The 23415-nt window shown below is 44.5% G+C and overlaps 1 protein-coding gene and 2 non-coding genes across 5 annotated transcripts; 1 reads left to right on the forward strand and 2 right to left on the reverse strand.

Moving 5' to 3' along the window:
* Positions 1 to 3847: 3847 nt before the first annotated feature.
* On the reverse strand, positions 3848 to 3913 carry TRNAA-CGC (transfer RNA alanine (anticodon CGC)). The gene has a single exon. It is a non-coding gene; the product is annotated as a tRNA-Ala (tRNA).
* A 4855-nt stretch (positions 3914 to 8768) lies between these two features.
* Positions 8769 to 8834, reverse strand: TRNAA-CGC (transfer RNA alanine (anticodon CGC)). Its single transcript has one exon. It is a non-coding gene; the product is annotated as a tRNA-Ala (tRNA).
* Positions 8835 to 17321: 8487 nt separating this feature from the next.
* LOC128330285 (olfactory receptor 4Q2-like) lies at positions 17322 to 21094 on the forward strand. Of its 3 annotated transcripts, none has more exons than XM_053262898.1 (2): positions 17322 to 17331; positions 20208 to 21094. In XM_053262898.1, exons 1-2 carry the CDS (start codon positions 17322 to 17324, stop codon positions 21092 to 21094), a joined length of 897 nt encoding a protein of 298 aa, XP_053118873.1. The 3 variants fall into 3 exon arrangements, with proteins under 3 accessions (XP_053118873.1, XP_053118875.1, XP_053118872.1); XM_053262900.1 differs by lacking the exon at positions 17322 to 17331 and adding an exon at positions 17878 to 17887; XM_053262897.1 differs by lacking the exon at positions 17322 to 17331 and having other exon boundaries at positions 20192 to 21094.
* The last annotated feature ends 2321 nt before the right edge of the window (positions 21095 to 23415 follow it).

Raw genomic sequence — 23415 nt, forward strand, 5'->3', positions numbered from 1 at the left:
TCAGCATTCTCAGGCCATGCTGCTGAGATAGTGGTTGAGCCTATGCATGGAGGAAAATATTGGATTGGATCCCATCCCATCTGATTTGATACAAAAAATGTGAAGATTTGGGTCTTTATACTCCATCAAAATATTGTAGTCAGTAGGATTTTCCAACCACAAATCCGATATTTAACCCTATCAGGAGCAAGCTTGGTGACACTTTGCCTAAAATTGGCTCCTGATCCAGTTTTTAAGCACTGCATCCCCAAAATCAGGGTATGTGGGTGACATGTTAAACCCCTGGTATTGTGGCTTCCCTATAATGGATCAAAATCATATCCAATAAGATCTGATATCATGGATTTCATGTGGGATTTGATATTCCTTATCCAATATTGCACAAGTCTAGTAGTGGTGGGAGCATGTGAATATTCATAGACTGCCATCAAGGAAGGTATTATGCCGGGCCTGTGGGCTTTTGTTGCCCCACAACAAAGGTAGTTGTGTCAAGGGGCATTTCTAGCTCAGGTTGGGAAGAGGAACTAAGAGATGTGCCCCAGTGGAATGATGAGGGAAAAGGAAGGAAGGGTTTAGGTGGTAGACACTGGGGTCACAACTGTAGTGGCAAAGACCCAACTCTTGCCGCTGCCTGAACCACTCCCCTCATGCACACCCGAGACAACTCCCCCACCCAACCTTGTGGAAGGGCCACCTGGGGGTGGGAATGAAGAGGATGATGTCATCCCAACTCTCCCATCAGCCTCTCCCATCACTTAGATGTGACAACTTGCCAGGTTCTTAATGACTTCTAAAGGGCTTTCCATTAATCAAATGTAATCAACATTTGTTCAGAATCAGCCTCTGGTATCCTGGATTATCAGCCAGGTATTTTCCTAACAAAGTGTAGGCCAGTTAGTGTTCATAATCAGAATCCCAAATGCACTATTATGTTTTTCTTACCTTGAGGAGTGGACAATATTTTTCTAAATCTTGAAAGTTGGTGCACTGGAGATGGAGAACAGAATTCAAGAATCTTCCAAAGGAAAGAAGAAAGGGAGAATAGATAGATAGAAAGAGAAAAGAAAATCTATCTATTTATTTATTTAGATGAGGGACTAGTGATGGCCTCTGGATTATAGAGCGTATGGGTTGCATTGAAAGGATTCCTTCCATAGATGGAAGGAGCTTCTTCCAGAGGAGGATCCCTTCCTCCTGTATAAGCTCCTTTTGTCAAAGGAAGGGAACCTTTGGATGCAAGCTTATATCTTTTCCGACCATAGGTCTTTATGCCAGAATTTTGAATAAAATGTACAAAGCATCAAAATCTCTGCTATCATTGATCATTAGAACAATCCTAAACATGTGCAGATAAAAGAGCATATTTTGCTGCAAAGCATATAAAGTAGGGTTGGGCGTTTTGTTTTTTCCCCTGTTTTGCTTTTGGCCCGAATCCGAAACACCCTCACTTTGTTCTTTGTTCGAAACCAGCCAATCCGAAACACCCCAATTTTGTTCTTTGTTCGAAATTGCAAAATCCGAATCTGAAACGTTTTGCATTTTGAAAAATGGCCCCGGGGGAAAAAAACTAGTGGGTGGGGGTGGTAGTGCCCAATGGGTGGAAACTACCACCCAAATTTCAGAGGAAATGGGGAAAGGGATGGTTTTTGGTCAATTTTTGAAGTATAGGATTTTTCCCATAGGGAAGAATGGAGGTTTCAGCAAAAGTAAAACTTCATGTTGGGGGGGAAATGGGTGGCCCAGAGCAGAGTAGGGTGGGTGGTAGTACCCAGTGGGGGAAAGGAAGCTGCCAGAATTATTTTAAAGGAATTGGGCAGAGGGCTGATTTTTAAAGATGTAATGGAGTTTGCGCATCTGTAAAGTTATTCCCCATAGGGAATGATGGACCTCCATAATTCCTGCCCCATAACTGCACTTGGGGGGCACCAGGGTGGCCCAGAGCAAGTGGTGGTGTAGAGCACATAGGGTGCCAATCACCCTCATGGGTTGCTAACCCATGGGGTATTGGGTTCTGTTGTTTCTGAGATGTTTGAGTGTAGATTCAGATTCTCTGGTAGCATGTGAGAGTGGATTCATGGTTTGTCATTGAAAATCTCATATGCTACCAGAGAATCTATACTCAGAACACCTCAGAAACAACAGAACTCAGCACCCCATGGGTCAGCAGCCCATGGGGGTGGTTGGCACCCCATGTGCACTACACCACCACTCACTCCCGGCTACCCCAGTGCCCAGAGTTATGCGTCTTCTAAAACCTCCTTTATTCCCTGGTGGGGGGGGGACCTTAAAGAAGCATTAACTTCAACAATTCTTAAGAAATCAGCCCTTTGCCCTATTCCTTTGGAATAGGGCAAGTGGCAGGCACCCCTTGGGGCACTGCCACCCATCCCACTGTTTTGCTCCTCAGGCCCCCTTTCTGCCCCAAATCTTCAACTTCAGAAATTCTTTAAAAATCAGCCCTTTTCCCAATTCCTTTGGAATCTGGGTGGCAGCAGGCACCCATTGGGGCACTACCACCTGAACCACTCTTATGCCCCCAAAGTCCCCTTTCTGCCCCAAATCCACCCCAAATAACATCAACATCACACATTAACAACAGCAGAGCTTTGGAAAAAATCAGGCAGATTTCCAAAGGTCATGCACATCCACATCCCTCTCGCCCAAAATGCAATTGATCTATACACAACAGTGTGAAACAACAACAGTGAAATGCACACTGCCCCACTGGGCAATGAGGCTAAATGCACACTGCCCCACTAGCCAATGAGGGTAAAATTTACCCTGAAATTTGCTTAAAAGGAATAAGGAGGCAATTGCCAGCAGATCAGCCCATGCTTTCTCTGGCCAATCTGCGGGCTGGAAGGGCTGGAAATTCAAACAGATGTCAAAACTCAAAATGGAGACTGAAGGAGAAAGACTTTTTGCGATTGCAAAATGGAGTTCCAAAACAGCTGAAACAACAAAACGTTTTGTATCCGAAACAGGGACGTTTTGTTTTGGCTACAAAATTTTCTGTTTTGAGCATTGGGTGTTTTGCTTTGGCTACAAAACAGCCGAAACGGCCTGTTTTGTGCACAAAACGTTTTGTATCCGAAATGAAACGCACATCCCTAATATAAAGTCACCTTTTCACTTAAACATCTATTGATATTTGCTAGTAGCCATTTGGATTTGGGGGGGCGGGGGGTTGGCTAATAAATAAATAAATAGATAGATGGATAGATAAATAGATAAATAAATAAAGGCAACCCCAGTAAGAAACTGTTCCAGTGATCTACATTTTATCTCCTTATGGGGAAGGCAGTCAATAAACACTGAGGCAAACAATTTCATTTCCCCACAAATACAAAATCTTTTAAATTAACTGGAATACTCAACAAAGGTACTCAGGTCTCAATTTCTCTATAAATAATGCTTCCTTGATTTTCCTTCTTTGTAGGTTCCTTTCAGTCCCTAAAATAGATATTTTAGTGGACACCATTTGGCCTTCATCAGGGTTTCGTTCTCATTGCAGGTTCACACCGAATCATCTTATGTTTTTATGTTTACCAACTTTTAGTTTTTCTTTGTGTGCACAATAAAAAGATCTTTTTGTTGGGAGTTAATGTGTGCATTGCATCACTGACATGTCGACTTAACTGGCATATCTAAGGTTGCAGTCCTGTTTAAAAACTGACCTGGAAGCAAGCACTGTTGAACACAGTAGGACTTAGTAAACTTGCATATGATTACATGGGGACATAGAAAGCTGCCTTCTAGTGAATCAGACCATCGGTCCATCCAGCTCAGTATTGTCCACACTGATGGGCAGCCACTCTCCAAGGCTTCAGGCAGGAGTGTCTCCTGGAGATGCTGCCAGGGTTTGAACCTGGGACCTTCTGCATGCGAAGCAGATGCTCTGCCACTGAGCTGCAGTTGTGCTGAATAATGTCAGAGAGCATCTTCTGGAACTGGGGAAAACCTATAGCCCTCCTAATAGGACACTGCAAGGTCATTCACACAATCAAAAACTGTTCTACCCAGATTTAGGAGCTGGGGGTGCTCCCAATTTTCCGTTGTGAGGAAGCAAGGTAGGGGGAAAACCTGGGTAGCTTTTCCTCCTACTTTGCTTACACACAATCACTTGTGCCCCAGGTTTTCCTCTTACCTTGCTTCTACACAACCGAAAGTTGGGAGAACACACATCTCCTAAACCTGGGTAGAACACAGTTTTTGATTGTGTGGATGCCAGGTGTGTTAAATAACCCTCGTGATGATTAAAAAAAATAATCAGGATGCAATCCTCGGAACACTTATGTAGAGCAAACCCCCTGGAACACAGTGAGATTTACTTCTTAGGGAACATGCAACATTACATGCAAATAGCAGGGGTGGGTGGGTCTGAGGCAGGTTGCTGCCTGAGATAAAGGACAGTAGGACACCCTTCCATCTGCAGGTGTTTGTTCAGCATTCTCAGGCCATCCTGTGAGGCTTTTGAGGCACCAGCGGTAGCAGGCATGCCCTCTTGGGCTGTGACATCAAGCCAGAAGCAGCAATAGGGGCATCCCTAACTAATTTTGGGGAGAGAAGATGGGAAATAAAAGGCTTAATACAGTGGAGTGAGGAGGGAAAGCTGAACAGTATATCCCAGTGGGGTGGAGGTGGGCTAGTGCTTGCCACTCCCTTTGCCCGTGTCTGAGGCAGCCCCCTCCCTCTGCCTCCTGGAAGGGTTGCCCCAGAATTTTCAGGTTGGTTTGACTTCTGAGAGCATAAGGACAGAAGGCATCCTTCATCCTGTTTTTAAATATCTTTTTGGCAACTACCAGCTCACCACTCCCCAAAAAGGGCTAGAATATAGCCAGAAAAATCCCTCAAAAAGTCGGAGAAAAATCTGCTCTTGAAGGCACAGTTTGGCAGTCTTGCTCAGCAATAGGGACGTAGCTCAGCATTCTCAGGCCATGCTGCTGAGATAGTGGTTGAGCCTATGCATGGAGGAAAATATTGGATTGGATCCCATCCCATCTGATTTGATACAAAAAATGTGAAGATTTGGGTCTTTATACTCCATCAAAATATTGGAGTCAGTAGGATTTTCCAACCACAAATCCGATATTTAACCCTATCAGGAGCAAGCTTGGTGACACTTTGCCTAAAATTGGCTCCTGATCCAGTTTTTAAGCACTGCATCCCCAAAATCAGGGTATGTGGGTGACATGTTAAACCCCTGGTATCGTGGCTTCCCTATAATGGATCAAAATCATATCCAATAAGATCTGATATCATGGATTTCATGTGGGATTTGATATTCCTTATCCAATATTGCACAAGTCTAGTAGTGGTGGGAGCATGTGAATATTCATAGACTGCCATCAAGGAAGGTATTATGCCAGGCCTGTGGGCTTTTGTTGCCCCACAACAAAGGTAGTTGTGTCAAGGGGCATTTCTAGCTCAGGTTGGGAAGAGGAACTAAGAGAGGTGCCCCAGTGGAATGATGAGGGAAAAGGAAGGAAGGGTTTAGGTGGTAGACACTGGGGTCACAACTGTAGTGGCAAAGACCCAACTCTTGCCGCTGCCTTAACCACTCCCCTCATGCACACCCGAGACAACTCCCCCACCCAACCTTGTGGAAGGGCCACCTGGGGGTGGGAATGAAGAGGATGATGTCATCCCAACTCTCCCATCAGCCTCTCCCATCAGTTAGATGTGACAACTTGCCAGGTTCTTAATGACTTCTAAAGGGCTTTCCATTAATCAAATGTAATCAACATTTGTTCAGAATCAGCCTCTGGTATCCTGGATTATCAGCCAGGTATTTTCCTAACAAAGTGTAGGCCAGCTAGTTTTCATAATCAGAATCCCAAATGCACTATTATGTTTTTCTTACCTTGAGGAGTGGACAATATTTTTCTAAATCTTGAAAGTTGGTGCACTGGAGATGGAGAACAGAATTCAAGAATCTTCCAAAGGAAAGAAGAAAGGGAGAATAGATAGATAGAAAGAGAAAAGAAAATCTATCTATTTATTTATTTAGATGAGGGACTAGTGATGGCCTCTGGATTATAGAGCGTATGGGTTGCATTGAAAGGATTCCTTCCATAGATGGAAGGAGCTTCATCCAGAGGAGGATCCCTTCCTCCTGTATAAGCTCCTTTTGTCAAAGGAAGGGAACCTTTGGATGCAAGCTTATATCTTTTCCGACCATAGGTCTTTATGCCAGAATTTTGAATAAAATGTACAAAGCATCAAAATCTCTGCTATCATTGATCATTAGAACAATCCTAAACATGTGCAGATAAAAGAGCATATTTTGCTGCAAAGCATATAAAGTAGGGTTGGGCGTTTTGTTTTTTCCCCTGTTTTGCTTTTGGCCCGAATCCGAAACACCCTCGCTTTGTTCTTTGTTCGAAACCAGCCAATCCGAAACACCCCAATTTTGTTCTTTGTTCGAAATTGCAAAATCCGAATCTGAAACGTTTTGCATTTTGAAAAATGGCCCCGGGGGAAAAAACTAATGGGTGGGGGTGGTAGTGCCCAATGGGTGGAAACTACCACCCAAATTTCAGAGGAAATGGGGAAAGGGATGGTTTTTGGTCAATTTTTGAAGTATAGGATTTTTCCCATAGGGAAGAATGGAGGTTTCAGCAAAAGTAAAACTTCATGTTGGGGGGGAAATGGGTGGCCCAGAGCAGAGTAGGGTGGGTGGTAGTACCCAGTGGGGGAAAGGAAGCTGCCAGAATTATTTTAAAGGAATTGGGCAGAGGGCTGATTTTTAAAGATGTAATGGAGTTTGCGCATCTGTAAAGTTATTCCCCATAGGGAATGATGGACCTCCATAATTCCTGCCCCATAACTGCACTTGGGGGGCACCAGGGTGGCCCAGAGCAAGTGGTGGTGTAGAGCACATAGGGTGCCAATCACCCTCATGGGTTGCTAACCCATGGGGTATTGGGTTCTGTTGTTTCTGAGATGTTTGAGTGTAGATTCAGATTCTCTGGTAGCATGTGAGAGTGGATTCATGGTTTGTCATTGAAAATCTCATATGCTACCAGAGAATCTATACTCAGAACACCTCAGAAACAACAGAACTCAGCACCCCATGGGTCAGCAGCCCATGGGGGTGGTTGGCACCCCATGTGCACTACACCACCACTCACTCCCGGCTACCCCAGTGCCCAGAGTTATGCGTCTTCTAAAACCTCCTTTATTCCCTGGTGGGGGGGGGGACCTTAAAGAAGCATTAACTTCAACAATTCTTAAGAAATCAGCCCTTTGCCCTATTCCTTTGGAATAGGGCAAGTGGCAGGCACCCCTTGGGGCACTGCCACCCATCCCACTGTTTTGCTCCTCAGGCCCCCTTTCTGTCCCAAATCTTCAACTTCAGAAATTCTTTAAAAATCAGCCCTTTTCCCAATTCCTTTGGAATCTGGGTGGCAGCAGGCACCCATTGGGGCACTACCACCTGAACCACTCTTATGCCCCCAAAGTCCCCTTTCTGCCCCAAATCCACCCCAAATAACATCAACATCACACATTAACAACAGCAGAGCTTTGGAAAAAATCAGGCAGATTTCCAAAGGTCATGCACATCCACATCCCTCTCGCCCAAAATGCAATTGATCTATACACAACAGTGTGAAACAACAACAGTGAAATGCACACTGCCCCACTGGGCAATGAGGCTAAATGCACACTGCCCCACTAGCCAATGAGGGTAAAATTTACCCTGAAATTTGCTTAAAAGGAATAAGGAGGCAATTGCCAGCAGATCAGCCCATGCTTTCTCTGGCCAATCTGCGGGCTGGAAGGGCTGGAAATTCAAACAGATGTCAAAACTCAAAATGGAGACTGAAGGAGAAAGACTTTTTGCGATTGCAAAATGGAGTTCCAAAACAGCTGAAACAACAAAACGTTTTGTATCCGAAACAGGGACGTTTTGTTTTGGCTACAAAATTTTCTGTTTTGAGCATTGGGTGTTTTGCTTTGGCTACAAAACAGCCGAAACAGCCTGTTTTGTGCACAAAACGTTTTGTATCCGAAATGAAACGCACATCCCTAATATAAAGTCACCTTTTCACTTAAACATCTATTGATATTTGCTAGTAGCCATTTGGATTTGGGGGGGCGGGGGGTTGGCTAATAAATAAATAAATAGATAGATGGATAGATAAATAGATAAATAAATAAAGGCAACCCCAGTAAGAAACTGTTCCAGTGATCTACATTTTATCTCCTTATGGGGAAGGCAGTCAATAAACACTGAGGCAAACAATTTCATTTCCCCACAAATACAAAATCTTTTAAATTAACTGGAATACTCAACAAAGGTACTCAGGTCTCAATTTCTCTATAAATAATGCTTCCTTGATTTTCCTTCTTTGTAGGTTCCTTTCAGTCCCTAAAATAGATATTTTAGTGGACACCATTTGGCCTTCATCAGGGTTTCGTTCTCATTGCAGGTTCACACCGAATCATCTTATGTTTTTATGTTTACCAACTTTTAGTTTTTCTTTGTGTGCACAATAAAAAGATCTTTTTGTTGGGAGTTAATGTGTGCATTGCATCACTGACATGTCGACTTAACTGGCATATCTAAGGTTGCAGTCCTGTTTAAAAACTGACCTGGAAGCAAGCACTGTTGAACACAGTAGGACTTAGTAAACTTGCATATGATTACATGGGGACATAGAAAGCTGCCTTCTAGTGAATCAGACCATCGGTCCATCCAGCTCAGTATTGTCCACACTGATGGGCAGCCACTCTCCAAGGCTTCAGGCAGGAGTGTCTCCTGGAGATGCTGCCAGGGTTTGAACCTGGGACCTTCTGCATGCGAAGCAGATGCTCTGCCACTGAGCTGCAGTTGTGCTGAATAATGTCAGAGAGCATCTTCTGGAACTGGGGAAAACCTATAGCCCTCCTAATAGGACACTGCAAGGTCATTCACACAATCAAAAACTGTTCTACCTGGATTTAGGAGCTGGGGGTGCTCCCAATTTTCCGTTGTGAGGAAGCAAGGTAGGGGGAAAACCTGGGTAGCTTTTCCTCCTACTTTGCTTACACACAATCACTTGTGCCCCAGGTTTTCCTCTTACCTTGCTTCTACACAACCGAAAGTTGGGAGAACACACATCTCCTAAACCTGGGTAGAACACAGTTTTTGATTGTGTGGATGCCAGGTGTGTTAAATAACCCTCGTGATGATTAAAAAAAATAATCAGGATGCAATCCTCGGAACACTTATGTAGAGCAAACCCCCTGGAACACAGTGAGATTTACTTCTTAGGGAACATGCAACATTACATGCAAATAGCAGGGGGGTGGGTGGGTCTGAGGCAGGTTGCTGCCTGAGATAAAGGACAGTAGGACACCCTTCCATCTGCAGGTGTTTGTTCAGCATTCTCAGGCCATCCTGTGAGGCTTTTGAGGCACCAGCGGTAGCAGGCATGCCCTCTTGGGCTGTGACATCAAGCCAGAAGCAGCAATAGGGGCATCCCTAACTAATTTTGGGGAGAGAAGAGGGGAAATAAAAGGCTTAATACAGTGGAGTGAGGAGGGAAAGCTGAACAGTATATCCCAGTGGGGTGGAGGTGGGCTAGTGCTTGCCACTCCCTTTGCCCGTGTCTGAGGCAGCCCCCTCCCTCTGCCTCCTGGAAGGGTTGCCCCAGAATTTTCAGGTTGGTTTGACTTCTGAGAGCATAAGGACAGAAGGCATCCTTCATCCTGTTTTTAAATATCTTTTTGGCAACTACCAGCTCACCACTCCCCAAAAAGGGCTAGAATATAGCCAGAAAAATCCCTCAAAAAGTCGGAGAAAAATCTGCTCTTGAAGGCACAGTTTGGCAGTCTTGCTCAGCAATAGGGACGTAGCTCAGAGGTAGAGCATCTACTTTGCATTCAGAATGTCCCGGGTTCAATCCCTGGCAGCATCTCCAGGTAGAGCTAGGAGAGACTCCTGCCTGAAACTCTGGAGAAGCAGCTGAGCCAGATGGACCAAGGGTCCATCCTATGCTTCAGTTGTAGGCAGAACCCAAATGACAGATGGGACTCATTTGTTACCTGCAGGACACCTGAAAGGGCATTCAATTGGCCAATCACCAATGACTCTAAGAGTGATATTCTGAGCTATTTCCAGTTCCAAGAGTTTAAGGTTAAAAACACAATTAAGACTAACTATTAAAAATAATTAATTTTGAAGTGTTTCATTTGTTCTTATTGTATGAGATGTTTTTTATTGTATTTTATGGCATTTTAACTGTTTTTACTCAGTTTTATATTGTGTTTTAAATTGATTCATTTATGAGTACCAGAGGTTTGTTATAATGCTGTTTGGTAAATTATACAGGATAACAACTAGGGCTTCAACTTGATTTTTAAAAACTTAATCATCTGAGTTTTTGTTAATTAATCTATCAGATAAATTCACATATATTTTATATTTTCATACTGGTAAAAACAATATTTCTGAAGCAAGAAGTATATTTTCCTTCTTTTTAGATAATCTAGGAAAGGGAAGAGGCAGGGAGAGGGAGAAATTAATTATTATTACATTTATATTATTATTACATTTATAGCCCACTCTTCCTCCAAGGAGCCCAGAGTGGTGTACTACATACTTAAGTTTCTCTTTCACAACAACCCTGTGAAGTAGGCTAGGCTGAGAGAGAAGTGACTGGCCCAGAGTCACCCAGCTAGTATTATGGCTGAATGGGGATTTGAACTTGGGTCTCCCCAGTCCTAGTCCAGCACTCTAACCACTACACCACACTGGCTCTTCTATAATAGCTAAAAGGAACCTCCACGTCCAAGGGCAGTGTATCCCCTCTGTGCCATATGCTGGGGGCAACAAAGGGATGGGAAGCAGGATATTGGACTATATAGCTCTTTGGCCTAATCCAGCAAAGCTCTTCTTGTGTTCTTATGATCTTAACAGTAATCAGTAGACACTTGACATGATTGCAAACTAGGCTCTTAGACTCTTTCTAAATCCCTTACATCCATCAGCAGACACAAATATCACAGTGACACTGTTTAATTAAAATGGAGACTCAAACTGTTGAAAGCTATTATGAGAATATTCTTTGTCAGCAAATTGCTTCCAGGTCTGCCATATCAGCTCAGTCCAGCTTCCTCAGTCTCTACTCACTCAGTCCGAAGCTACTCAGTGTCAGAGAACAAATCTCCCCAGCCGATCCCATCCTGAAGCTTGCCAGTGGTGTCCTCACATTGCTCAAAGACTGAAGCTCTCTCCCCAAATATGATAAAGTTGGCAAATGAGAGGAGTGCAGTTCTTGATGTATCTCTCTGGATTTTGATGATGAAAAGAGGACTCCTGGGCGTTCACGAGCTGAAACTCTTGGGTGCAGAAGGAGCTTCTTTGCAAAGTTACTCCTGTGAATGCCCCTGGGGCGGCTGGGGAAGCAAAACTGAAATAATTATCACCAAAAGCAAAGGGAAAATTTCTTGGCTTGGTCTATATTGATTTTAGAGGAAGGTGGATTCAGAGATACTGTAAATTCGCAGAACATTTTTGCTTGCAAGTGGGGGCTCCAGTGTGTGTTGAAGTTTTCACACAACTGCCCCCCTCTTTTTTTGCCCCCGTCACGTGCATCATGATCTGGGCAGCAGGGTCAATCTCTCTGCCCATTGCTGATATTCCCCACCCCCCACCTACAAGCTCCAGAATATCAGTAGGCAGCACTGTCTGCGTTCTGATTTGGCAAGGTTACAGCAGTAGTAAGTTGATTACAATCATAAACCAGAACATGGCAAGGCTACAACATCTGGGGCTTCTTCAGTTAGAAAAAGGCAAACATGGAGAGACATGACAGAGGGCTATGAAGCTATGCATGGTGTGGGGAGGGGCCTAGAAGATCCATGTCAGGGATCATTAGGAAGGGGACCAAAAATAAAACTAATATTAAAATACTAATATTAAAATTCCCTTATAATATTAAAATAATATTATTATTAAATATTATTTAATAATATTTAATAATATTAAAATACCCTTATACAAAATGATGGTGTGGCCACAGCTGGAGTACTGCGTACTAGGGGTGTGCAATTCAGATTTTCTGTGTTTTGATTTGTATCCAAATCAGAACAGCCCCGATTCGATTTGGATCTGAATCTAACCCATCCGAATCACCCCAGATTAGATTTGGATCCGGATCACGGCTGATTTGAATTGAATCGATTTGAGCTTCGGATCTGTCCTATTAATTCCCCCAGATTCCCAGCTTTCATTTTTTTAAAAAAAGCTAAGCTCTAGCCCTTATAGAAGTGGAGAATGGATTCATGGTTTGTATTGAAAATCTCATTTACTGCCAGAGAATCTACACTCAGAAGAACACCTCAGAAACAACATAATCCTGAACACCATGGGTTAGAAACCCATGGGGGGTGGCTGGCACCCTCTGTTAACTACACCACCACTCACTCTAGGCCACCCCAGCGCCCCCCAAGTGCAGTTATGGGGCTGCTGAAACCTACATGATTCCCTATGGAGAAAAACCTTAAAGATGTGTAAACTTCAACAAATCACCAAAAATCAGCCCTCTGCCCAAATCCTTTGAAAAAAATTCTGATAGCTTCCTTGCCCCCCTTGGGCACTACCACTAACTCCACACCACTCTAGGCCACCCCTTTCCACCTGATGTGAAGCGATACACCTCCATTATACCTTATGGGGAAAAACCTTAAAGATGCATAAACTTCAACAATTCACCAAAAATCAGCCCTTTGCCCAATCCCTCTGCAATTTGGGTGGTAGCCTCCACCCATTAGGCACTACCACTTCACCCCACTCTTCCACCCCAGCTCCTGCTTTATGCCCCAAATCTGCCCCAAAGACACTAAACCTTCAACAATTCACCAAAAATCAGCCCTTTGCCCAATTCCTCTGCAATTTGGGTGGTAGCCTCCCTCTATACATTAGAGTTTTTTTGTAAGGGCGGTCTAAAAATTGAATGAATGAATGAATGAATGAATGAATGAAATGAAATGAATAGAAGAAATGAAGGTGTGTAATGAATCCTCATAAGGATTCATTGAGTGAAAGTTATTACACACCAAAGAATCTGAACACTGGAAAAATAGTGACCACACATTTTGCTCCATAACTCCACTTCTATAAGGGCTAGAGCTTAGTTGTTGTTTTTTTGGTTTTTTTTAAATGAAAGCTGGAAATCTGGGGGAATTAATAGGACAGATCCAAAACTCAAATCAATTCAAATCGAATCAGCCACAATTTGATTTGTACCCAAATCTAGCCGATGGACCACAGGGGTGATTCGTTTTGTCTCCGAATCACCTGTATCAGCTAGATCTGGGTACAAATCAATTTGTATCCACATCAATTTGCAGATCCCTAGTTAGCTTAGCACCTACTCAGAGAGGGCTTAGCTGGTCATACCTAGGACCAAGTAAGAATGTTTTAATCTCCACCTGTTTGGCTTGTAGTGGATTTTTTTTTTTTTTTTTTTTACTATACTGTGAGCACTGTTGATGTTAATGGTGGAATTAAGTTAAACTACTTGTTCACCAATAATCGGAGGAGTGTCCGATTGCCTTGGGGCTTGTGGGTGGTAGGCACCCCTGGGTGTCTACCATCCACCCCACTTTTGTGCCCCTAGGTCCTCCACAATAGGGGATATGGGCTGGTTCAGGTCCCATTATACCCTATGAGAAAAATAATTGAAAATATTTCAAATATTCATAAAAAGTCATAGGGGTGTCCAATTGCTTCAGGGTTTGGGTGGTTGTTGGCACCCATGGATGCTCCACAATAGGGAATAATGGGCTGGTTTGAGTCCCATTATACCCTATGAGAAAAAAATAAAAATAAAATTCAAAAATTCATTTTAAATAATTGAACCAGCATCCGATTGCTTTGGGGTTTGGGTGGCAGGTACCCATGGGTGCCAGATACCACTCCACACACTTTTGGAGGTTCAAACCAAACCAGGGAGAGGTTTGAGCAAAACCAAAACTGAACAACCCCCTCCTGGTTCAAACCAGGCAAACCGGTTTTGTGCACATCCCTATACAAAAAAAAGAAGACCAAAAAGTACTTCTTTTTATCAGTCCTAAACAGTTGGGAGAGAGAGGGAGAAAATCATCTCTCTCCACCCTCACCTCTTTTCCAAACTAAAAAGCTCCAGACACTATAGCCTTGCCTCATAAGGAAGGTGCTATGTACAATTCTGGTCACTGTATCTTAAGAAGGACATTGTAGACCTGGAAAAGGTGAAGAAGAGGGCAACCAAGATGGTCAGGGGCCTGGCTTACAGGGCAAGGCTACAGCAACTGGGGCATTTTAGTTTGGAAAAGAGGTGACTACAGGGACTAGGAGGAGACATGATTGAGGTGTATAAACTATGTAGGAGACATTACAAACAGGGCTTCTACCCCGAATCTCCTTTAGAATTGAGTGTGTGCATACACACACCAGCCAAACTTACCCCGAAGTCCCTTCGAGATCCTTGGACCCACTCCACACACAAATCAGGCTTTGTCTTGTGAATTCTAGCTTATCTCGGGTTATTTCTGGGTTTTTTAAATGCTGGTTTTAAGCTACTTTTTCTGAAAATGAAGGAGCAAATAGAGAAAGACACAGACATAGAATCATTAGCATTTTAAGATGCTCTCTTTAGAAATGCATATATAGCTCTTTAGTAATCTCTCTCTCTCCACCCCTCAATTGGCTAAAAGGAAAGCACGGAGGCATGCAATGTGAACTTGCAAAAACAAAAACTGTGAGCAGAGGGGAGGAGCTGCTTCCCTCAATGCCACAAGTGTGATTTGAAGTGGCTTCACTCAACATTTACCCAGCAGCATGAAGCCATGTGCGAATAACTCCCAGGGAGTAGAAAGAGTGGACCTCCTCTCTCACAACACTAGAACCAAGGGCCATTCCATGAAACCGAAGTTTAGGAAATTTAGGGCCAACAAAAGGAAGTACTTTTTCCACACAGTGCATAATAAATCTATGGAATTTTCTGCCACAGGACATGGTGATGGCCACTAGTTTGGATGGCTTTCAAAGGGGCTTGCAGAAATTCATGGGGGGCAGGTCTATCAATGGCTACTAGTCTGGTGGTTATAGGCCACTTCCAAACTCAGAGGCAAGATGCCTCTAAATACCAGTTGCAGTGGAGTAGCAGTAGGAGAGAGGGAATGCCCTCAGTTCTTGCCTGTGGGCTTCTCAAAGGCATCTGGTGGGCCAATGTGTGAAACAGGATGCTGGACTGGATGGGTCTTGGGCCCAATCCAGCAGGGTTGATCTTATGTTCTTATGTGCTCCAGGCCTTTGATCATCTTGGTTGCTCTCTTCTGCACCTTTTCCTGTTCTACAATGTCCTTCTTAAGATACAGTAACCAGAACTGTAACAATATTCCAAATGTTTATAAGGGTCTTATAATATTAACATTTTTATTTTCAATCCTCTTCCTAATGATCCCTGCCATGGAATTTGCTAGGTCCCTCCCCACAAAGTGGTGGAGCAGGACCACTGGCAGCCCATGTGCAGCTGGGGCAGCCGCCCCCGCTGACCCTGCCCCCTGCGTCTGACGTCAGACACAGAGCTAGCCACAAACACAGCTCCAGCCTTAGTTTAGCTCCCGAAGGGGCCGCACGGCCCCTGCTGGGGAGCTAAACTACCACCCCCCGTGTCTGACGTCAGATGTGGGGGGCATGTTGGGGCTGCGAAGCGCGGCCCCTGATTGGGTGCGGCCTGGGTTCTTTGAACCTGTTTGCCCAATGGTAGCTCCACCCCTGTCTCCACACCATGCATAGTTTTATAGCCCTCCATCATCTATCTATCTATCTATCTATCTATCTATCTATCTATCTATCTATCTATTAACACATTTTAAACACAGGATGCAGGCAGTGGTGCTGCCTACCAATACCACAGAGCCTTGGGCAGGGGGTGGGGGATACCAGCAACTGGCAGAGAGATTTCCCCTGCTGCCCAGATAATGATGCACTTGGTGGTGGCAAAAAAAGAGGGGGAATTTAGTGAAACCCTCCACACACACTGGAGCCCCACTTCCAAGCAAAAATGTTCTGTGAAGAACTTCAAATTCACCTCTGAATCCACTGTCCGCCAATATAGACTGAGTTAAGGAATTTCCCCTTTGCTTTTGGTGCTAAGTACACCTTAAGTGGCGCAGCGGGGAAATGCTTGACTAATAAGCAGAAGGTTGCCGGTTGGAATCCCTGCTGGTACTATATCAGGCAGCAGCAATATAGGAAGATGCTGAAAGGCATCATCTCATAATGTGCAGGAGGAGGCAATGGTAAACCCCTCCTGTATTCTACCAAAGAAAACCACAATGCTCTGTGGGCGCCAGGATTCAAAATTGACTTGACGGAACACTTTACCTTTACTTTAAGTTTGCCACCCTGGGGACATGACAAGAATATCTTTGCAAAGTAACTCCTTCTGCACCCAAGAGTTTCAGCTTGTGAACGCCCATGAGTCCTCTTTTCATCATCAAAATCCAGAGAGATACATCATGAAATGCACTCCTCTCATATGCCAACTTTATCATATTTGGGGAGGGAGCTTCAGTCTTTGAGCAATGTGAGGACACCACTTGCTATTTTCAGGATGTGATCGGCTGGGGAGATCTGTTCTCTGACTCTGAGTAGCATCAGAATGAGTGAGTAGAGACTGAAAAAGCTGGACGGGGCTGATATGGCAGACCTGGAAACAATGTGCTGGCAAATAGTGTTCTCCTAATAGCTGCCAACATTTTGAGTCTCTGTTGAAATCAAATAATGTTACTGTGATATCTGAGTCTGCTGTTAGATGTGCGGGATTTATAAAGGGTCTAAAGTGCCTTATTTACAGTCATGTCAATTGTCTACGGATTACTGTTAAGATCATAAGAACACAATTAGAGCTTTGTTGGATGAGGCCAAAGAATTCACCCCACCTCTTCCCATTCCTGGATTTTTCCAGAGCAGTGAAAAGCTTGTGGATGCAGCTACACAAATTCATCAAATTCATTCATAATATGTTCATTTTGAAATATACATAAACATATTCTCTCTCTCTCTCTCTCTCTCTCTCATCATAATACAAGTATATATAAATAATGGGGATGGTTACCCCACCTTAAAAGAGGTGTTTTTCATTGCCCCTCACATAGAAATGCCTCTTCTGAGACTAGAGAAAACAATCTCACTCAAAATCTGGGTCAGATGAATGCCCAGCCAGGGTAAGATAGCCATGCTCACTCCCTGTGTTTGCAAAGATCAAAGAGGGGAAAGTGATCATTGTGGGAGCTGGATAGGATGGCTTTTCATCCACCCTTTATAAAATGCTGGGGACAGAATGGAGGTTGGTCATACCCATTCTACCCAGAGAATGAACCCTATGCCTTATGATGTATATGGCCATATATATGTGTATTATCTAAAAAGAAGGAAAACATACTTCTTGCTTCAGAAATATTTATTTATTTATTTATTTATTTAACATATTTTTATACTGCCTCAAACTTACGTCTCTGGGCGGTTTACAACAAAATAAAAACAAAAGTAAAACATTAATTAAGAGCTCCTAAATATGGGTAAAACACAGATTTTGATTGTGAGAATGATCTCAAAGTGTCCTGTTAGTAGGGCAATAAGTTTTCCCCAGTTCTACAAGATGCCCAGAAGATGCTCTCTGACGTTATTCAGCACAGCTGCAGCACTGGTAGAGCATCTGCGTAGCATGCCAAAGGTCCCTGGTTCAATCCCTGGCAACATCTCCAGGAGAGACTCCTGCCTGAAGCCTTGGAGAGTAGCTGGCAGTTAGTGTGGCCAATACTGAGCTGGATGGACCAATGGTTTTACTCACTGGAAGGAAGCTTTCTATGTCCCTATGTAATCATATGCAAGTTTACATGGATGTAAGTCCTACTGTGTTCAATAGTGCTTGCTCCCTGGTCAGTTTTTAAATAGGATTGCAACCCTATATAGTCATTATAAGGATATTCCTGTTAATTTAAGATCTTGTATTTGTTGGGAAATAAAATTGTTTAGCTCAATGTTTATTGACTACCTTCCATATAAGGAGATAAGACGTATATCTCTGGAACAGTTTCTTTCTGGTATTGTCCCCCTTTTTTGTAAAACCATTTTTAAAAAAAAGTGTGCTAGCGAATAGCAGTAGATGTTTAAGTGAAAAGGTGACTGTATATGCATTGCATCAATGCATCTGTATATGCATTGCATCATTGCATCTCTTTTCCCTGCATATATAGAGGATAGTTTTAATGATCAATGATTGTAGAAATTTTGATGCTTTGTACATTTTGTTCATAATTTTGGTTTTTGGTCATAAAGACCTATGGTCTGAAAAGATATAAGCTTGCACCCAAAGTTTTCCTTATTTTGACAAAAGGAGCTTACAAGGGAGGGAGGAATCCTCCTCTGGAAGAAGCTCCTTCCATCTATGGAAGGGATCCTTTCAACGCAACCCATATTCCTTACAGTCCAGAAACCATCACTAGTCCATTATCTAAGTAAGTAAGTAAGTAAGTAAGTAAGTAAGTAAGTAAGTAAACAAACCAATACACAAATAAATAAATAATAAGTAAGTAAGTAAACAAACAAACAAATATTAATAATAAATAATCTATCTCTTCTCCCTTCTTTCCTTTGGAAGATCCTTGGACTCTCCTCTCCACTTCCAGTGCACCAGCTTTCAAGATTCAGAACAATATTGTCCACTGCTCAAGGTAAGAAAAACATTATAGTGGATTTGTGGTTTTGATTATGAATACTAGCTGGCCTACAGTGTTGTTAGGCAAAGACCTGACTGATAATCGAGGAAACTGGAGGCTGATTCTGAACAAATGTTGTTTACATTTGATTAATGGAGAGCCCTTAAGAAGTTATTAAGAGCTTGGCAAGTTGTCACATCCATCTGATGGGAGAGGCTGATGGGAGAGTTGGGATGACATCACCCCCTTCACCCCACCCCAGGTGTCCCTTCCATAAGGTAGGATGGGGGAGTAGACCTGGGCGTATATGAGGGGAGGGGTGCAGGCGGCAGCATGTGTTGGGTCTTTGCCACTACAGTTGCAACCGCATTGTCCACCACCTAAAACCTCCCTTCATTTCCCCCTCTTCATTCCACTGGGGCACACCTCTTCTTTCCTCCACCCAACTTGAGCTAGAAATGCCCCTTGACACCACTGCCTTTGTTGTGGGGCAACAAAACCCCAGAGACCCAGCACAACACCTTCCTTGGTAGTAGTCTAAGAGTGCTCATATGCTCCCACCACTACTAGACTTGTGCAATATTGGATCAAGAATATCAATTCCTGTCTGAAATCCCTGATATCAGATCTTACTGGATATGATTTCAATCCCATATAGGAAAGCCACAGACCCAGTGGGTGCTGGCTAGGGAGTTAACGTGGCACCTCCACACCTTTTTTTTGGAGGTGCAGCACTAAAAATGCAATTGAGCCATTTTTAGAAGGGCAGTATAGAAATCAAATAAATAAAGTAAATTAGAAATAAATAAAAGCCAGGTCATGCACCAGTTTGAAGACAAAGTGTCTCCAAACCTCCTCCTGATCTAGTTAAATATGGGGTTTCTGGTTGGAAAATCTACTATGGCTCCAACTCCAATATTCTGATGGGGTGCAAACACCCAAATCTGACATTTTTTGTATCTAATCAGACAGGATTAGATCAGATCAGGAGAGGAGAGCTGGCCTTGTGTTAGAAAGCATGACTTGTCCCCTTAGCCAAGAAGGGTCTGCCCTGCTTACATATGAATGGGAGACTAGAAGTGTGAGCCGCTCTGGGAGGAGCACCTGCATACTGGCATGCAGAAGGTTCCAAGTTCCCTCCCTGGCATCTCCAAGATAAGGCTGAGAGAGACTATTGCCTGTAAGCTTGGAGAAGCCATTGCCAGTCTGTGTAAACAATACTGAGCTAGATGAACCAATGGCAGCTTCCTATGTTCCTAACTGATTTAGCTTAGAAAGAACCCAGCACTCAAGGTGAATAAGAACATGAGATTTTGTTCACTGACCTTTCTAGAAAAGGTTATGTGTATGGCCAGGTCTGACATTAAGGTTCCCTGCACTTGCCTCTGTGGGGAAGAAATCAATCCCAAATAAATTCATTTGCATGGAAGCAAACAAAGGCTGTTTTATTAGTTGGATTTTCCCCTCTCTTTATTTCACATTGGTAGGAAAAATGGAGAGCCTGAAAGGAAACCACACAAGAGTCACTGAGTTCCTGCTAGCAGCCATTTCTCCAACATGGCAGTCCCAAGCCATCCTCTTTGTCATTTTCCTCCTGGTCTATGCAGCCACCCTAGTTGGAAACACCCTCATCATGCTAACGGTGGGATCTGACCCACGACTACGCACACCCATGTACTTTCTGTTGGGAAATCTCTCCTTCCTAGACCTCTGCTACTCTACAGTCACTGCCCCCAAAATGTTGGTGGACTTCCTGGCTGAGAAGAGGAGCATCTCCTTTGAAGCTTGCATGGCCCAGCTCTTTTTCCTCCATTTTGTGGGTGCTGCTGAGATGTTCCTCCTCACTGTCATGGCATACGACAGGTATGTGGCCATTTGCAAGCCTCTGCACTACCCCCGTATCATGAACAGGCAGCTCTGTAGCTGGTTAGTGGCAGCTTCTTGGACTGGGGGCTTCATCCACTCCACGGTCCAGACCATCCTCACCATGAGGCTACCATTCTGTGGGCCCAATAAGGTGGACAGCTTCTTCTGTGATGTCTCTCCAGTCATCAAGTTGGCCTGCACAGACATCTATGTCATTGAGCTGCTCATGGTGTCCAACAGTGGTCTCATCTCCACCAGCTGCTTCATCATCTTGGTGACCTCCTACGCCACCATACTGGTGAAGATCCGCTCCCCTGAGGGGCGGCGCAAAGCCCTCAATGTCTGTGCCTCCCACCTCGCTGTGGTAACCTTGTTCTTTGGACCCTGCATCTTCATCTATGCCTGGCCTTCCTCCACCTTCTCAAAAGGCAAGCTGGTCTCTGTCCTGTACAATATCAATATCATCACCCCCATGCTGAATCCTCTGATCTACACATTGAGGAACAAAGATGTGAAGTCAGCCATGTGAAAGCTGAGAAGCAAGGACGTAATTTCAGATGGGAAGATGGTGATGTGAGATGGGGGGAAGTGAAGAGAATTATTTCTCAGAATAATGTACCTTTCACAGGAAGATACTGAGTGGAATGAGGTAGCCATTTTGAATGGTATTTATTTGATTCATTAAGTATGATGTCTTGATTTTATTTTTTTGAATCATTAAGTATGATGTTGTAGAATGTTTTTCCCTGGAATACTTATATTGTGTCACCGGCTTTTTCCACACAGACTTTCCTCAACACTTTTCTCCTTCTATATTCATTGTGTGCAGCATTGTGGGGAACTTGCCAGTGGCCTGGGGACAGGCTCCCATCAGTGGCCTCTCTCCTATCTGCTGCCCCCGCTTCATTGGCCATGCCACTGGTATCGACATCAGATGTAGGGTGTATGGCCATTAGGGGTGTGCATGGAACCGGCTGGCCCAGTTCGGTTTGGGTTTTGACCGGACTCGAACCTGACTGGACCAGTTTGGTCCAGCACCCTTCGAAAACACCCCCCGCCCTGGGTCTGGTCCAGTTGGGGGGGCTGTTTCACGATTTTCTTTTAAAAAAAATTTAACCTTCTGCCCCTTCAGGGGGCTTCCTATCCACCACAGGTGTATGTGTGTGTGTGTGTCTGCAAACATCCCCTTGCTCCCCGTCAGCCTCTCAAATCACCGCTGCGGCCCATCCGGACCCTCTTTTTTGGATCGGTAGATCATTGCGGTGGCCATTTTGGAGGCCGCCGTGCATGTGCAAATGGCCTCTGCAAGGTCTGGCATGGCCCAGGACCCCTCAGAAACCATTTGTGCATGCCTGGTGGCATTTTGTTTGGGGCTTTAAAAAAAATTAAAATTGGCCACCGCGCATGCGTAAATGTACTATAAAGAATTTCAAGAAATAATAACTTGCCCATTAACTGAAGTAATGAATGCAATACTAATTCAATATGCTCTACCTGATTCTTGGCAAGAAGCATTCATTTCTTTAATTCATAAAGAAGGAAAAGACCCCTCTTGTCCTGAATCATACCGGCCTATATGCCTAAGCGATTTATGAAAGACAATATCAGATTTGTGCTGAATGCAATAGACAATATAACGAGGACACAAACAAAAGAGGCAATGATTTTCATAGATGCAGAAAAAGCCTTTGATAATTTGGATTGGTCCTTCCTGTTTGCAGTTTTAGAAAAAATGAACTGTGGTTCTAACTTTCTATCCTGGATCCAAAGTATTTACCAACAACAATCAGCTAAGATAATAGTAAATGGGTCTCTTTCTCAAAATTGTATTATTAATAAAGGTAGTAGACAAGGATGCCCTCTTTCTCCATTGCTTTTCATATTAGCTTTAGAACCCCTGGCAGTGAAAATTCGACAGGAACAAAGAATTTGTGGTATTACTATGGGAAACTAAGAACATAAATTAAAACTGTAAATATTGCAAATATATTATCCTAGTATTTTTTAGCCTGTTAAAATAACGGGCACTAGTTGGGTTACGTTTTTCCCCTCTCCTCCACCCGGCTGGGCCCACCGCCACCTCTGGCCCCACACTCTTGCCTCTCTTCTCCTCCCTCCCACCCGAATCTCTTGCCCTCTCTCCCCCTCCCACCCCTCTCTCTCCCCTCCCCTCCCTCTCACCCTCCTGTCCCAGTCACTCTTGCCCCTTTCCCCTGCCCCACTCCCACTTGCCTTTCCCCCTCCCCCAATCCCTCTTGCCCCTCCCCCTGCCCCATTCCCTCTTGCACTTGCTCCTCCCCTCTGCCCCACTGCCTCTTTCCCTGGCCCCTCCCCCTGTCCCACTCCCTCTTGCCCTTGCCCCTCCCCCTGCCCCACTCCCTCTTGCCCTTGCCCCTCCCCCTGTCCCACTCCCTCTTGCCCTTGCCCCTTCCCCCCTGCTCCACTCCCTCTTGCCCTTGCCCCTTCCCCCCTGCCCCACTCCCTCTTGCCCTTGCCCCTCCCCCTGCCCTACTCCCTCTTGCCCCTCCCCCCTGCCCCACTCCCTCTTGTCCTTCCCCCTCCCCTGCCCCTCTAGCCCTCCCCCTCCCCCCTGCCACACTCCCTCTTGCCCTTCCCCCCCTCCTTTTTGAAAGTTTTACTTACCTGGCTGCCAAGAAGCTGCTGAGGCGGCTGCCAACACCCTTGCTAAGGCCGCCGCCTGCTCCGCGGCCGGGACCCTGAGAAGGTTCGCCGGCCTCCTCCGTCCATGGTGGGGCCAAGTGTGGCCTCCAGCGGGCCGGGCCCAGTCCTTTCGCCGCAGTGGCAGCCACCGCCATCGGCCCCAGTCGGGCCTCCGCAGCCTCCACCACC

The sequence above is a fragment of the Hemicordylus capensis genome, chromosome 6, assembly GCF_027244095.1.
Source record: "Hemicordylus capensis ecotype Gifberg chromosome 6, rHemCap1.1.pri, whole genome shotgun sequence".
Classification (NCBI taxonomy): domain Eukaryota; kingdom Metazoa; phylum Chordata; class Lepidosauria; order Squamata; family Cordylidae; genus Hemicordylus; species Hemicordylus capensis.

Coding starts and splice junctions, on each gene's coding strand:
- LOC128330285 (XM_053262897.1), top strand. CDS start 20,192: ATGGAGAGCCTGAAAGGAAACCACACAAGAGTCACTGAGTTCCTGCTA.